This window comes from Capra hircus, chromosome 19 (genome assembly GCF_001704415.2).
Source record: "Capra hircus breed San Clemente chromosome 19, ASM170441v1, whole genome shotgun sequence".
NCBI lineage: Eukaryota > Metazoa > Chordata > Mammalia > Artiodactyla > Bovidae > Capra > Capra hircus.
In genome coordinates this window covers 46,022,879-46,040,365 of record NC_030826.1, presented here as the reverse complement: position 1 = coordinate 46,040,365, position 17,487 = coordinate 46,022,879, and the positions used below count along the sequence as shown (strand labels likewise).

At 37.5% G+C, this 17,487-nt stretch overlaps 1 protein-coding gene across 1 annotated transcript in view; it reads right to left on the bottom strand.

Annotated features, from left to right (window-relative positions):
- The window catches only part of EFCAB13 (EF-hand calcium binding domain 13), a 110,200-nt gene extending 94,412 nt beyond the window's left edge, over positions 1-15,788 (bottom strand). Inside the window, exons 1-3 of the mRNA XM_018064016.1 lie at positions 15,759-15,788; positions 11,372-11,532; positions 777-891 (exon numbers count right to left, since the gene is read on the bottom strand). Of these exons, the coding sequence (XP_017919505.1) occupies positions 777-891; positions 11,372-11,532; positions 15,759-15,788 (306 nt within the window). The remainder of the gene's footprint in view (positions 1-776; positions 892-11,371; positions 11,533-15,758) is intronic.

Genomic DNA, 17,487 nt, shown 5'->3' with positions numbered 1-17,487 from the left:
ATGGATTCGAATTTTCCAGAGTTGAAGACATGTGTTCTCAGCCTCAGTTCAGTTCAGTCACTCAGTCATGTCTGACTCTTCGTGACCCCACGGACCACAGCATGCCAGGCCTCCCTCTCCATCACCAAATTCCTATGGCCACTCTGCTGAGTTTTCCAAATTTTCTCAGCCTCAGGAAGCAAACAAATATCGAAACAAAGGAATATATACTTAAATATATCATACAGTGAATGTAGTAAGTTGCATAACCCCACCAAGAGATATCTATATCCTAATCCCTGGAAAATGTGAATGTGACCTTATTTGCAGAAATCGTCTTTACAGTGTAATCTCAAGTTAAAGACCTCAAGATGAAATATACAATGATGTACTTATAAGAGAAAAGTCTGAACAATAGACATGGGGGAGAAGGCCATATGAAGAGCAACATGAAGGCCAAGATTGAATTTATGCTGCCAAATGCCAAGGAATGCCAGAGTCATTGCTACAACAGCAGAAACATTAACAGAGAGCATAATAATTAAAAATACTAGTCTGATGGATAAAGGGGGAAAATTAATATTCTTCTCGAAAGGTTCCATGTTCTATTGATATTTTTAAAGGAGGAAGAGAAGAAAGAGGGGAAGGTGCAGGAGCAATAGGGTAAAGGAGCTGAAAGAAGAAGAAATTTTTAAGATTATGACATTTCAATACTTGGACTAAAATGTAATGGAATATTTGAGGGCTAAATAAAATACTTGAAAGCAAAGCAAAAATATTTGCAAATCTTTATTTACCTCAGTTCTTTTAGTACGCAATTGTACTTGTAAACTCTTCTTCCTCCTGCCTTTTTTTCCTTCTGAAAAATCAGAGGATCTTTCTTCTCCGAGTAGGAACATTGATGTTTCATACCTAAATTGCACAGAAAATTGGAGTAATTCCTGAATTGATTTTTTTTCTTGACTCTTCTTCATCATTTATTTATGGAAATTTTCAAACACAGACAAAAGTAGACAGAATAATGTGATGATCTCCCCATGTTTCAGTAATGACCCACTACCCAGCTTCAATAATGAACAATCTTATTTCATCTATATTCTTATCCCTGCTCTCATTCCTTACTACTTTAAAACAAATTCCAGTATCACATTGTTTCATCCATAGGATTTTTATATACAGTTCTTCAAGGTGTTTTTTCTTTTAAAAACGTATTTTTTTTAATTGAAGAAAGTAATAAAGCTAGCACACAAAGCTTAATAAGATTTCCCCTCAAAGCTATTTTTCCCTTTCAACTCACATTATTAAACAGATCAATGATTTCAGAGAGTATGGAAAGTAAGACTTCCCCCTAATTGAGGAGCAGTTAATGAGAAGAAGGAAGGACTATAATTAAAACAATTTTATAATTAAGTTTATAATTAATAATTATAATTAATTTAATTTATAATTAAGACAATTTTATTACATTAAAACTTCATTTGTTCCCAAATGCTACAGGTCACATGGCATAGGTGAATGTGATTTAAACCCATTGCTAGGAACTTTTCAAAGGAAAAAAGAAGATGGGAAAGGGAATAAAAGTGGCATTTTTTAAGCGTCATATTTGCAGGCATGGGGTTAAGAGCTTTTCAAGCATGATCATAGTTAATCATTCTTATAGCATCCATGTAACAGGTATTATTAACTCTGTTTTACATATGAAGTAACAGATTCAAAGATGAAGTAATTGTCTAAAGTCACTCCATGTGTTAGTCCAAATAATCCAAGAAATAGACACCAAGAAAGAGTTAATAATGCAAGCAGGATTTTATTAGGAGAAATGCCTGTGTAGGGAACACAAGAAAGAAATCTAGGAGAGCAGACAGGCCACAATGCAAGTCTGAATATAAGTAAAGAAGAGAGGGAAAGAGGTGGCAGTTTCTGCAACACCACGTAGTCTAAGGTGTTGATAAAGTGATAAATAAGGGGAAAGCAATGAATGATCTTGCCTTTCTGAACTGTACCAAAGGGTAAGCAAATAGTACATGAGAGAAAGTTTCTGTTTATGGAAATATTTTAGCTAAATACGTTTAAAAACGTATTTAAAACACAGTTATGAAGCCAAAAATCCCCAATAATGTCTTAATATCATCAAATACACCTGAACCTGTATTCAAATATCCAATTATCTCATAAGTGTCAAAATTTTTTAACACTTCACATCAGGATTCAATAAGGTCACCACATTACAGTTGGCTGACATGTCTTTTAGATCTTTTTCCACCTATAGGTTCTTCCCCCATGTCTTTTATTATCATTATCATCATTACTGCCAGTTGTCTTACAGATTTTTCACAGTCTAGATTTTGCTGATTTTATTGCCAAGATTGTAGGAGTTTAAAGACTTGATGTGATTAACACTCTACTTTTTTAGAGGGTAGTTGGAAGGGGTTATATAGGTGATGGTATTTTCCCATCAGGAAGCATATAATGTCCAAGTGACTCTCTATTTGTGATATTAGCAGCTACTTATTAATAACTATCTGCAGTAAATCATCAGGGACTACAAAATGGTTACATTCTAAATCTAGTATCATTCCTTCTTCACTCATTAGCTAAAATATTTCCATAAACAGAAACTTTCTCTCATGTACTATTTGCTTACCCTTTGGTACAGTTCAGAAAGGCAAGATCATTCATTGCTTTCCCCTTATTTATCACTTTCCATAACAGTGACTTTGCTGACCTGTAACCTTCAACATTAAAAAGCAGAGACATTACTTTGCCAACAAAGGTCCGTCCAGTCAAGGTTATAGTTTTTCCAGTAGTCATGTATGAATGTGAGAGTTGGACTATAAAGAAAGCTGAGCGCCGAAGAATTGATGCTTTTGAACTGTGGAGAAGACTCTTGAGAGTCCCTTGGACTGCAAGGAGATCCAGCCTAAACGAGATCAGTCCTGAGTGTTCATTGGAAGGACTGATGCTGAAGATGAAACTCCAATACCTTGGCCACCTGATGAGAAAAACTGACTCATTGGAAAAGACCCTGATGCTGGGAAAGGTTGAGGGCAGGAAGAGAAGGGGACAACAGAGGATGAGATGGTTGGATGGCATCACCGACTCAATGGACATGAGTTTGGGTAAACTCCGGGAGTTGGTGATGGACAGGGAGGCCTGGCGTGCTGTAGTCCATGGAGTCGCAAAGAGTCAGACACAACTGAGTGACTGAACTGAACTGAACTGAATCTTCAACAATGACAAAATGATTTTTATATCATTGTGAACACACTAATTTAAATATATTAAATTCACTTTAATTCCCTGAAATTTTATTCTTATGATGCTTTAATTTTCTAATGTGTGTTGGGAAGGGGTGAGAGCCTTTTCAAGTGGGCTCTTGATTCATCTCTGGTAGCAGTCTTAGTTTCCTCATTTCTGAAAGACAAGATACTCCAAGCTCATCTGTACACTTCCCTTCCCAGACCTGCTATCACACATTTCTCCAAAGAAATGGTTCCTTTCAATAAGAAATGGTACTTTAAAGTCCAAGCTAGATTCTGAACTACTTTTTAGCAATCACTCTGCTTTCTTATTTCTTGGTTTTCTATGTTTATGCCTCTTTCCCTCCTCTTCTTATTGAAGTGTCAAGAACTTTTGTAACACAAATAAATACTCCATAAACTATATAATAGTGAGATCAATAAAATAACCCTGAAATGAATTTGAAAAAGAAGAGCTTTTGGAAATTTCTTCTTTGCTTTAAGTAATCCAAAGAAGATCTCAATTTCAAGGACAATCCTAAATTTATTTTGTGCTCTTGGATCTTGTAGACCAAGAATGATTCTGAGATAAACTAGATCCCAAACTTGTCTGCACAATGGAATCACCTGAGAGCTTCAAAAAATTCTGATGCCTGCGTCCAATCCCCAAAAATTGTGATTTAATTATTTTGGAGACTGAGCTGATATTTGGAATTTTTTAAAGATACTAGGGTTTGTTTTTTTTTTTTAAGATACTAGATTCTAACACAGAGAATAAATTGAGAACCATTATGGCAATACCTCATTGGCTTATTTCTACCCAGAACTCATATCAACTGAGCTGTAATTTAGTACTTTAGAAGTAACACCTTATTCTTCCTTGTATGTAAAACTAAAAACTCTTTAGCAGAAATGATTCCTTTCTTTTAGAGTAATCTGCTATGCAAGGGCTGCTTAGGTGATACATAGAAAAATGACTGGATTGAGTCTACAACATCTTTAGATAAATTTAACACTAAGCAAAACCGTGAAATAAGGGAAATTTTTATCATGCAGCCTACTCCCCTTTCTTAGTAGGTACCTTGATCTTTTGACATTGAGAGCAAGCTCAGTTGCCCAATTGTGTCTGACTCTTTGTGAACCATGGACTACAGCCCATCAGGCTCCTCTGTCCAAGCAATTTTCCATGCAAGAATACTGAAGTGGGTTGCCATTTCCTCCTCCAAAAGATTTTCCAGACCCAGGGATCAAACTGATGTCTCCTGAATCTCCTGCATTGGCAGGCAGATTCTTTACACTGCACCAGGTGGGAAGCCCCCTTTTGACATTATACCCCTTTAAATCCAATCCCTAAACTTCTACCCTGAGAGCCCTATTACCTTGCTCTTATCCCCACTGAAGATGCCCTGTGGTCAGTCCCCTTGACAGTACCCCCCTCACAAGACAGTGACTTTACTTTGACTATGTCCCAGGGTATAAAATACATATCCTATTGAGATGTAACACCCATATACAAAGAAAGAGAGAAATGAAACAATTTCACAAAAGAATACTTATCCTTATTATATGAAAAGCACTATAATGTCTTCGATTCTAGTCTAATTTCTTTTTAGAAAACTACTAGTAGCTACCTCTTAAGTTGATTTCATGACACATGAATTAATCACAACCTACAGCATACTGCTGCTTTATATCCCCCATCTCCTTCCATATATCCTTACTGAAACTGATTTTCATATTTCTAGAATAATTATGACTTTTATCTCATTACATCACCTTTTATGTTTTATCATTTTTAAAAGTATAACTGTGTTCTTTCAATTACAAGATAACTCAAATATTTTAGGGAATAGGAATGATTTGATATAAATAACAAATAACTAAAAACATTTCTTTCATATTGCATTCCTTAGGTGCATTGTGTCTCCCCAGGTATTAACCATTTTAAACAATACTAATGAAAGAAAGGAAAGAAACACTCCTACTATGTTCCATTTCTTCCTAGATAACAAGCTTTATTGTGGTGTGCTGTGCACACATGCTAGATCACCTCAGTCACATCTGACTCTTTGCAACCCTATGGACTGTAACCCACCAGGCTTTTCTGTCCATGGGATTCTCCAGGAAAAAATACTGGAGTGGGTTGCCATGCCCTCCTCCAAGGGACCATCCTAACCCAGAGACTGAACCTTCATCTCTTAGGTCTCCTGTATTGGCAGGTAGATTCTTTACCACTAGCAGCACCAGGGAAGCCCCTTATTGTGGTGGCCTAGAAATAATTGTCTCATCTTTTTCCTCTAACTCAGTGGAATAGTGGGAACTCCCACCTAATTATCAGCAAATTTGTCAGCAAGAATCTTGCAGGCCAGGAGGGAGAGAGATGATATATTCAAAAAGAAAAAAAAAGAAAAGAAAGAAAAAAAGAGAAAAACCAAGAATACTCTACCCCATAAAGCTGTATTCAGAACTGAAGGAGAGATAAAGAATTTTATAGGCAAACAGAAGCTGAAGGAGTTCATCACCACTAGACTGACCTTATAAGAAATGTTGAAGGGAGTTCTGCAAGCTAATAAGAAAGTATGCTAATTAGTACCATGAAAACATAAGAAAATACAAATTTTACTGGTAAAGGTAAATATATATATATATATATATATATATATATATAGTCAAATTCAGAATACTCTAATATTGTAATGTACTCAGTCACTCATCTTCCCTGGTGGCTCAAATGGTAAAGTATTTGCCTACAGTGCAGGAGACCTGGGTTCGATCCCTGGGTTGGGAAGATTCCCTGGGGAAGGAAATGGCAACCCACTCCAGTACTCTTGCCTGGAAAATCCCATGGGCGGAGGAGCCTGGTGGGCTACACTCCACGGGGTCACAAACAGTCAGACACGACTGAGTGACTTCACTTTCTGACTTCTTTCAGTTACTCATTCACATCTGACTCTTTGCAATCGTATGGACTGTAGCCCACCAGACTCCTCTGTCCATGGGATGCTCCAGGCAAGAATACCGGAGTGGGTTGCCACTTCCTCCTCCAGGGAATCTTCCCAACCCAAGGACTGAACCCAGGTCTTCTCATCTCCTACACTGGCAAATGGATTCTTTACCACTGAGCCACCTGGGAAATCCAAGGTGTATAATGGTGTACCACTATTGTAATGGTGGAGGTAAATCACATACAATTTTAGTATAAATGTGAAAAGACCAAAGTATTAATAATAACTATAACCACAACAATTTGCTTATAGATATATAATATAAAAAGATGTAAACTGTGACATCAAAAACAAAATGGGGTAGGGGGTGCTGAGAGATAAACTCAAATAAGTGAAATAAGAAATGAAAAAGGAGGTATTACAACTGATAACAGAGAAATAGTAAAGATCATAAGAAACTCCTATGAACAATTATATATCAATAAATTATATAAGCTAGAAGAAATAGATAAATTCCTAAAATAATACAGCCTACTAAGATTGAATTATGAAGAAGTACAAAATCTGAACAGACCAATTATCAGTAAAGATATTAAATCAGTAATCAAAACCTTTCAACAAAGTCCAGAATCAGTTAGCCTTCCTCGTGCATTCTACTAAAGATTTAAAGAAGAATTAATGCCAATTCTTCTCAAACTCTTTCCAAAAACTGAAGAGGAGGGAATACTTTCAAACTCATTTTATGAAGACAGCATTACCAATGGGCTTCCCCAGTGGCTCAGCAGTAAACAATCCGTCTGCAATGCAGGAGAAGCTGGAGATGTGCATTTGATCCTGAGGTCAGGGAAGATTCCCTGGAGAAAGGCATGACAACCCACTCCAGTTTTCTTGCTTGGAAAATCCTATGGACAGAGGAGCCTGGCAGGCTACAGTTCATAGGGTTGCAAAGAGTAGGACACGACTGAAGCAATGGAGCATGTGTTACCAATATCAAAGCCAGACAAGGACACTACAAGAAAAGAATATCAGGCTAATATTCCTGATGAACACAGATGCAAAAGCTCTCAACAAAGTATCTGTAAACCATGTTCAACTGTACATTAAAAAGATGAGTTACCATGATCAATGGGATTTATTCCCAGGACACAAGGATGGTTCAAGATAGGAAAATCAATAAATGTGATACACAACTATGCAGGGAAAAATCAATCTTCCTTCTTTTTCTCCTTTAGTGTCACACTACCATTACACTCACATCTGACCCCAAATGTGTGTGGGGTTGCCCCCACTAAGCAATTCTCTGTGACACCAGATGGTGTCCTATAAGTTAACTCAATCCTGACACTCAGTTCAGTTCAGTTCAGTCGCTCAGTTGTGTCCAACTCTGCGACCCCATGAATTACAGCACGCCAGGCCTCCCTGTCCATCACCATCTTCCGGAGCTCATTCAGACTCACATCCATCGAGTCCGTGATGCCATCCAGCCATCTCATCCTCGGTTGTCCCCTTCTCCTCCTGCCCCCGATCCCTCCCAGCATCAGAGTCTTTTCCAATGAGTCAACTCTTCCTGGAAATACTTTCAGATTCCACAGGGTAAAGGCTCAGTTCCACAAGACTTCCCCACCCTACCTCAGATATCAACTGCAGGCCCATCTTTCACCTGGGCTTCTGACCAACTGGCTATAAATCAGAGGTTCTCACAAGCCATACCTTAGGTTTCATTATTTTGCTTGAGGGACTCAAGAACTCAGAACAGTTACATATGCTTACCAGTTTATTAAAGGACATGAAAAATGATACAGATGAATAGCCAGATGAAGAGATATATAAGATAAGGTCTTGAAGGATCATAGTTGCAGGAAATTAAGTTCCCATGGAGTTAGGGTGCATTACCCTTCCTGGTATGTGGATGTGTTCACCAACCTGAAAGATCTCTGAACTCCATACTATTGGAAGTTTTTTAGAGGCCTCCCCCCATGTAGGCATGACCAATTATTAACTCCATTTACAGTCCTCTACCCTCTCTGGAGAGCTTTATAGGTTCTTGAACATATCCCCATACTGGGAAGATGATACACTCCAACTCCATGAGGACAGAGCTCCTTCATCTGAGACCCTCCCAGACCTCTCCCAATGTATCTCTTTATCTGGCTATTCATCTGTATCTTCTATCATGTTTTTTTAATAAACTGGTAAATGTAAGTTAAGTGTTTCCCTGAGCTTTCTGAGCTCTTCTAGAAATTAATCAAACCTGAGGAGGGGTCATAGGGACCTCTGATTTATAGCCAAGTCAGACAGAAGTAACCTGAGGACCTACCACTTGAGACTGTAAGATGAAATGGGGGTGGGGCAGTCTCATGGCTCTGAACCCTTAACCTGTGGGATCTGGCACTATCTGCAGCTAGATAGCAACAGAATTTAGTTAAATTGTAAGATACCCAGCTGGTATCACAGAATTTCTTGGTGTGGGGGGAAATCCACACATCTGGTGTCAGAAGTGTTAGTGTGGTAGCATGAAAGTAAAGGAGATAAACAGGAGAACTTAGGCTTTTCCTAACACAACCACATTAATAAAATGAAGGATAATAATTACATGATCATCTCAATGGATGGAGAAATTTGACAAAACTCAATATGTATTTATGATAAAAATGCTCAACAAAATAGGTTTAGAAGGAATGTACCTCAACATAATAAAGCCATATATGACAAGCCCAGAGCTAACATCATACTGTGATGTTGAAAGCGAAAAGTTGAAAGCTTTTGCTCTAAGATCAGAAACAAGACAAGGGTGCCCTGTCTCACCACTTTTATTTAACTGGAAGTCCTAGCCAGAGCAATTAGGCAAGAAAAAAAAGAAAGATATTCAAATCAGAATAGGAAGTTAAATTGTGTTTTCAGACAGCATGATTTTATACACAGAAAAACCTTAAAGACTCCACCAAAAAAAAAAAACTGCTATAACTAACACACAAATTCAATAAAGTTGCAAAATATAAAATTAATATACAAAATCAACTGCACTTCTATCCACTAACAATGAAGTATCAGAAAGAGAAATTAAGAAAACAACTTTATTTACATAATCAAAAGGAATAAAACACTTAGGAATAAATTTAACCAAGGAGGTGAAAGATCTGTACACTGAAAACTACAAACACTGATGAAAGACATTGAAGAAGATTACAAATAATGGCAAGATATTCTGTGTTCATGGTTTGGAAGTACTAATATTGTTAAAATGTCATTACTATCTAAAGTCAACTATGAATTCGAAGCAATTCTCATCCAAATTCCAATGCCACTTTTCACAGAAATAAAACAAACAATCCTAAAATCTGTATGGAACTACAGAAGACTTCAAAAAGCTAAAACAATCTTGGTAAAGAAACTATGTAACTCCTAGAAGAAAACAAATGTCTTTGACATCAGTCTTAGCAATGATTTTTCAATTGATACCAAAAATAAAAGCAAAATAAACAAGTGGGACTATATCAAACTAAAAAGTTTCTCCTCAGCAAAGGAAAATATTGGCAAAATGAAAAGGTAACCTAGGGAATGAGAGAAAATATTTGCAAACCATATATCTGATGAGTTAATGTTCAAAATACATAAGCAACTCATATAACCCAAAAGCAAATGACGAAATGACCCAATTAAAAATGGGCAAAGACTTGAATAGACATTTCTCCAAAGAAGACACACCAATGACCAACAAATACATGAAAAGGTGCTCGACATCACTCATCATCAGGGAAATTAACATCAAAATCACTGTGAGGTATCACCTCACACCTGTTAGAATGGTCATCATTACAAAGACAGGAGATAACTAGAGTTGGCAAGGATGTAGATAAATGAGAACCCTGTACACTGTTGGTGGGAATATTAGTTGGTACAGTCACTATAGAAAACAGTATGGAGAGGTTCCTTAAAAAAATTTAAACACAGGGCTTCCCTGGTGGCTCAGTGATAAAGAATCTGCCTGCCAATGCTGGAGACAGGGGTTCGATCCCTGGGTCAGGAAGATCCCACATGCCACAGAGCAACTAAGTTCATGTGCCACAACTATTAAGCCTTTGCTCTAGAGCCAGGGAACCACAACCACTGAGCCCACGTGCTGCAACTACTGAAGCCCACACACTCTAGAATGCATGTTCCACAACAAGAAAAGCCATTCTAAATAGAAACCTATACACTGCAACTAGAGAAAAGCCCACGTACCAACAAAGACCCAGTACAGCCAGAAATAAATAATAAATAAAAGTTTTTAAAAATTAAACACAGAACCATAAAATGATCCAGCAGTTCTATTTCTGGGTATATATCCAAAAGAAATGAAAACAAGATCTCAGAGATATATGCATTCCCATGTTCAGTGCAGTATTATCCACAATAGCTAAGATATGAAAACTATATAAGTGTCTGTCAACAGATTAATAGTTAAAGAAAAGTGAAAGTGAAAGTTGGTTACACAGTCATGTACGACTCTTTGAGATCCCATGGACTATAGCCCGCCAGGCTCCTCTGTCCTTGAAATTCTCCAGGCAAGAGTACTGGAGTGGACTGCCATTTCCTTCTCCAAATAAAGATGTGGTAAATAGAAACAATGGAATACTATTTAGCCATGAGAAAGAAGGAAATAACATGGATGGACCTTGATGGCATTATGCAAAGTGAAATAAGTCAAACAGAGAAAGACAAATGCTATATCACTTATACATTATTTTTTTTTAAAGTCACAAGGTGACTAGTTAGTAATCCTGTACTGCAGAACTAAAATTTGCTGTGATCAGAACTTCTATTCTCACCAAAATAATAATGATGATGTAAATATGTGAGGTGATGAATGTGTTAACTAATTCAATGGGGGTAGTCATTTCACAATGAATATATACATTAAATCACCACACCGTATATTTAAATAAATTACAATTTTGTCAAAAAAAAAAAAAACAGACAGATATATGGATAATGGCCTCATTACTGGAAAACTATGATAGCTTATAGGCCTCCACATGGCTGTGAGAGAAGTGAGAAAAATATGAGAAGTTAATTAGGAATTAAAACCATGCTCCTAAAAGAATGCTCAGCAATATGCATGATCCTCTATATTTAGTACATTACGAGAACACATGAGTTACATTTTCGGTTCTCTTAAACTGGCAAAAGTATAATTCAATTAAGTAAGTTCACAGTTCAACTTACTTTTTTGTGTGTTCTGGGCTCAAACCCCTAATTTCAGGTGAAATTCTCTTCTCTGTTGTTTTAGAAAACTTTATGTACCTTTTGCTGTCAATATCTCTTGATAATAAGTCAGCTGCAGAAGAATTACGGTCATCATCTGATGAATCAGTATTTTCTTCCCCCTGGAGAGCAATCAAAAGATACTGTCAGCCATGTTCTCTCTGCATACATAAATTAAATATGACATTCTGAGTCAAATCATTCACTCCAGATCAATACTCTCTCCAAAATGGTGCTACCAAAAAGAATTTTGTTGAAAAGAGCTACTTAATGCATTAATTTGGATTAGGCATATATTCTAAATGACTCCAACTTTTCTTAGTGCACTATGCAGCTACAAATGTGCAGCATTCATGAATATATCTACACTCACTGAATCTAGTTCTTATGGCACCATTAAACTTAACTTCATTAACTAAAACTTCTGCTTTGCAAAAGACACTGTCAAGAGGATGGAAGGACAACCCATAGGCTGGGAGAAAATATTTGCAAAAGACATTTCTGATAAGGGACTGTATTCATAGTATGTTTATTTTGTATATTCAAAACTATACAAAGAACTCTTAAAGCTCAACAAGAAAAAGAACAACCTAATTAAAAAATAGGCAAAAGATCTTAACAGACACCTCACCAAAGAAGATATACAGATGGCAAACAGGCACATGAAAAGATGTTCAACATCACATCATTAGGGAATCACAAATTGAAATGTCAAGATACCACTGCACATCTATTAGAATGGCCAAAATCAAAAACATAGACAATACCAACTGATGACAAGAATGTGAAGCAAGAGGAACTCCCATTCATTGCTGGTGGGAATGTAAAATGGCATAGATATTTTGAAAGACAATTTGACAGTGTCTTATAAAACTAAACATACTCTTACCATAGAATTCAGCAATTGTACTTTTCCATATTTACCCTGAGGAGTTGAAAACGTATATCCACACAAAAACCTGAACATAGACATTTATAGCTTTGTTCATAATAGCCAAAACTTGTAATAAAAAAAAAAAACACTAAGATGTTCTTCAGTACATCAAAGGATAGATAAACTGTGGTACATTCAGATCATGGAATACTGCTGCTAAGTCACTTCAGTCATGTCCGACTCTGTGAGACCCCATAGACGGCAGCCCACCAGCCTCCCCCATCCCTGGGATTCTCTAGGCAAGAATACTAGAGTGGGTTGCCATTTCCTTCTCCAATGCATGAAAGTGAAAAGTCAAAGTGAAGTCGCTCAGTCGTGTCCAACTCTTAGTGACCCCATGGTCTGCAGCCTACCAGGCTCCTCCATCCATGGGGTTTTCCAGGCAAGAGTACTGGAATGGGGTGCCATCAGTGTTAAAAAGAAATGAGCTAGCAAGCCATGAAAAGACATGGCAGAATCTTAAATGTTTACTTCTAAGCGAAAGCAGCCAATCTGTAAAAGCTACATACTGTATGATTCCAACTATATGACGTTCTGGAAAAGGCAAAACTTTGGGGATAATGAAAAGATCGGTGGTTGCTAGTGGGAGTAGGTGGGGTGAGAAGAGATTAATAGGCAAAGCACAGAGGATTTTAGGGCAGTGAAACTATTAATATTCTATATAACATTTTAATAGTGGCTACATGACATCACACATTTGTCCAATCCCATAGAATGTACAACATCAAGAATCAATTCTAGCACTTCCCTGGTGGTTCAGTGCAGGGACATGGGTTCTGCCTGCCAGTGTAGGGGACATGGCTTCAATCCCTGGTCTGGGAAGATACCATATGCCACAGGGCAACTAAACCTGTGTGCCACAACTACTGAAGCCCCCACACTCTAGAGCTCATGTGCTACAACCACCGAGCCTGAGCGCCTAGAGCCCATGCTCCACACCAGAAGCACCGTAACGAGAAACCTGCACACCACAACTAGAGAGTAGCCCCTGCTTGCCACAACCAGGGGAAGCCCTCATGCAGCAATGAAGACCCAGCATAGCCAGAAATAAATTAATTAAAAAAAAATTTTAAGACGGAGGGGAACAAAAATCTGTTATCAAAGTTCAGATGAACAGAAAGAGATAGCGAGTAGAAACTGTAACAGAGGAAGAAAAGAATCTCTAAAACTTTACTGTTAAAGGTGAACCATCTGTAAAATACAAACTAGATAGCTTAAGGAAATAAACTGGTATGATATTTTGATATTGTTAATTTTTAGTATTTAAGAATTTATCTTCAAAATCAGTTTATAAGGGAACCATCAACAACATATATGTCTCAGTAATTAGCCAAAGTTAGTCACTCAGTTGTGTCCGACTCTTTTCGACCACATGGACTGTACTGTAGCCCACCAGAATCCTCTGTCCATGGAATTCTCCAGGCAAGAATACTGGAGTGGGTTGCCATTTCCTTCTCCAGGGGATCTTCCCTACCCAAAGACTGAATGTAATGAATGTCTCCCACATTACAGGCAGATTCTTTACCGTCTGAGCCTAAAGGTCTAGACATATCCAGCCTTCAGTAATTAGCAAAAAGTTCTGAAATTATATTTTGGATTACTGTATAGGTACATGTAACATGTACCTATATTATATGGTGACACCAGATCCACTAAGATAATAAATTTAAAAGATTAAGACTCAAGTGACAATGTTAAATTTCACCTGAGCCTTGTGCTTCTGAAAAAACAGTGAAATTTAAAAGAATTTCCTCACTCCTTTGTGTTCTGGATAACAGCTGGCTGCAAAGAACCACCATTCCTCAAATGATTTAGATAAGACTTACTAAATACCTCTCATTTACCCCCCATTTACCTATGACAAGGCCAAACATCTTCAAAATTTCCTTTCTTTGCCTCACAAATGATTTGTGACAAATCACAAATGATTTGTCTCATCCCCACCAATTTATCAGGACAAAACACTTACTAAGCAAGGTTTGGTTAAGCTTCTCTCCTTCCTCCAAGCCCCTGAACTTTGGCCTACCCTCACCCTGAAGCATCTCGACAGAGGATGAGATGGTTGGATGGTATCACTGACTCAATGGACATGAGTCTGAACAAGCTCTAGGAGATGGTGAAGGACAGGGAAGCCTGGCATGCTGCAGTCCATGGGGTCGCAAAGAGTTGGATACAACTGAACGAATGAACACCACCACCACCACCCTGAGCCAGTGAGCAGGCAGTCCCGCTAGAGAACAGGCTGCCCTCTTTCTCTAATCTCTTTATCTGATCATGCTACTCTATCATCCCATTTCCCCATAACCAATTCTTCCTAGCCTTCTTCATGCTCACTCAGTAGTGTCCAACTGTTTGTGACTCCATGGACTACAGCCTGCCAGGTTCCTCTGTCCATGTAATTTTCTAGGCAAGAATACTGGAGAAGGCTGCCATTTCCTTCTCCAGGGATCCCCTTCCCCACCCAGGTATCAAACCCGATTCTAGCACCTAACCTTGTTCACACTCTCAATAAAAGAACATTCTTTTAATCACTTTGTTGTACACCTTAAACTAACAGAACATCAATCAACTATACTCCAATACACAATAAAAATTTTAAATAATAAAATAAAACTTAAAAAGAAAATGTTTTGCCTAGTCCTTGAGATGCTTGCAGATCTTGTGGTCCCTATTTCAGTTAGTCGCCCCTCCTCCTATTTCAGTAGTCTCTTTCCTCCCTTACAATAATCCTTTTGAACAAAGTCTCTCAATAATAAGCCCAGATTTGGTTTTTTATTGACATGATACTGGCCAATAGATAAGCATATCCCCTGAATCACAGATAAGAAGACTAGAGACACTTGGTATCCTTTAAATTGTTGTTGTTGTTTAGTGGCTAAGTCATATTTGACTCTTTTGGGACTCCGTGGACTGTAGCCCACCAGGCTCCTCTGTCTGTGGAATCTTCCAGGCAAGAATGGGTTGCAATTTCCTGCTCCAGGGGATCTCCCCCACCCAGGGGTCAAATCTGCATCTCCTGCTTTAGCAGGCAGATTCTTTACCACTGAGCCACCAGCAAAGCCCCATGTTTTAAATTATCTTTTAGCTTTTGGTTAGACTGCCATGTTATTAATTACATTGTTCACAATCTCTCACGTAGGTTTAAATCCTTCGGTCTCCAGAAAAATTGTGTCTGTCCCTCCCCACCCAAATAAGTTTTATCATACATTACAGATCTCTTGACACTACATGGGTTGCTAGGATGAGAGTTCAATATATTTCCACTAAAACAGTTCAAAAGTCACCTCAGTTTTTAAGCAAGATCGTGTGACTATGTTGCTATGAATCTGCTTACTGATTATAGATGTGAAGTAATGTAAACAAATTTTTCAGGAAGAAAAAGAAGGAATCTTTACAAACTGTTTTAAAAAATACCTGGCAAAATAAATGACCTTTAGTTTCCATCTTTCTGTTTAGAGGTAAATTCTGCCCTTGAAGACTCGATGAACAAGTGTGAATGAACAATAGCACAAAATGATTTCCTGCCAAAAAAAGAAAAATAAAAAATCATATCCTTGTTTAGGAGATGTAAGTAATTAAACTACCTGAAGCTATTATTCTAATGTAATATTCACTTATAGCACAAAACCTAATACACATTTCCTAACTCAGATACATATACAAAAGCTAGAAAAAGCAGTTAATATATCATAAATCACAGGAGATCATCCAGTCCCTTAACTTTGTGGTACAAGGAGTAGAGAAATCCGAATTTGAATGGCATGAAAAGCAGAAAATTCAATAATATTTATTTATTAAAACAAACCCAGTTAAGCAGAACTAACATACGTAGTAATTGCTAACATTATTTAATATTTACTGTCTATTAAATATTATGATAAACACTTCAACCTGCATTATTTCATTTATTCCTCACAATTAGCTTTCAAGGAATTACCATTATCTCTATTTTACAGATGAGGAAAATAAAAACTTAGATCAAATTGCCCAAGACTCCACAGCCAACAAATAGTAGTATCAGATTTTGAATTCAGGCACCCTATAGCCTGAGGTCTTCAGCATCACACAACACTGACTCTCAAAACAATACTGTTGCAAACAAAAAAAAAAGTTTTATCCAGTTCCACACTATGTAAATGTGATAACCAACTTTAGAAATTTCCCAAATTTTTCACAATATATTTTAATCATATCTGATCCAAGTGCATTAGTAGCTCAGTCATGCCTGACTCTTCGTGACCCCAGGAACTGTAACCCACCAGGCTCCTCTGTCCATGGAATTCTGCAGACAAGAATACTTGAGTGGGTAGCCATTCACTTCTCCAGGGGATTTTCCCGACCCAGGGTTTGAGCCCAGGTCTCTTGCATTGCAGGCAGGTTCTTTACTGTCTGAGCTACCAACCCAATACTCATATCTGAGTCATGGTTTATTACATTGCTAGCTATATTACATTGTTAGTTGCAATTATTAGTGTCTTTTTCATATTGTAAAGTTTAACTGTATTAATATTCTAATAGACAGTATTTTTAAATATTTCTATAATATGTAATTATAATTACTGTTGAATGTGGTATGTCCAAAATTCCTGGAATTCAAAATGTGTTAAAAATAAAATGAAACCACATTAAAAATATGCATCTCAGAAGACATTAGAGGTCTTATAGGTCTCCCCAGCAAACCACTCTAAAACTTCTCTAACCAGTTTAATCTTCACCTTTAAACTTCTTAGCATAGCACTTACTGTCTTCAGTATTCTTATTGTTTTCATTATTCAACTTGCATTAATCATTTGCCTTGTATTTTTATTTAATTATCATATGTATAACTCTTACACCAATTAAAGTCTACATTTCTAAAGAATGGGCTGGTATCTCATCATTCTTTGAATTATTTCTCACAGAACCAAGCATAGTGCTATAAAGGCATTGCAAAAGAAGGAAAGAAAAAAGGGTGGTAGGAAAGAAGGGAGGGGAGGAGAGAAGCAGAGAAGAGAGGGAGGGGAGGAAGGAGGAAAGAAAGAGTGAAAGAAGGGAGGGAGGGAAGGAGGGAGGTAGGAAGGCAGGGAGAGAGGGAGCAAGAAAGGAATTCAGTCCCTTCTGAGCTTACATACCAAGAACTCTTAGGTCATCAAAGTACTTAATT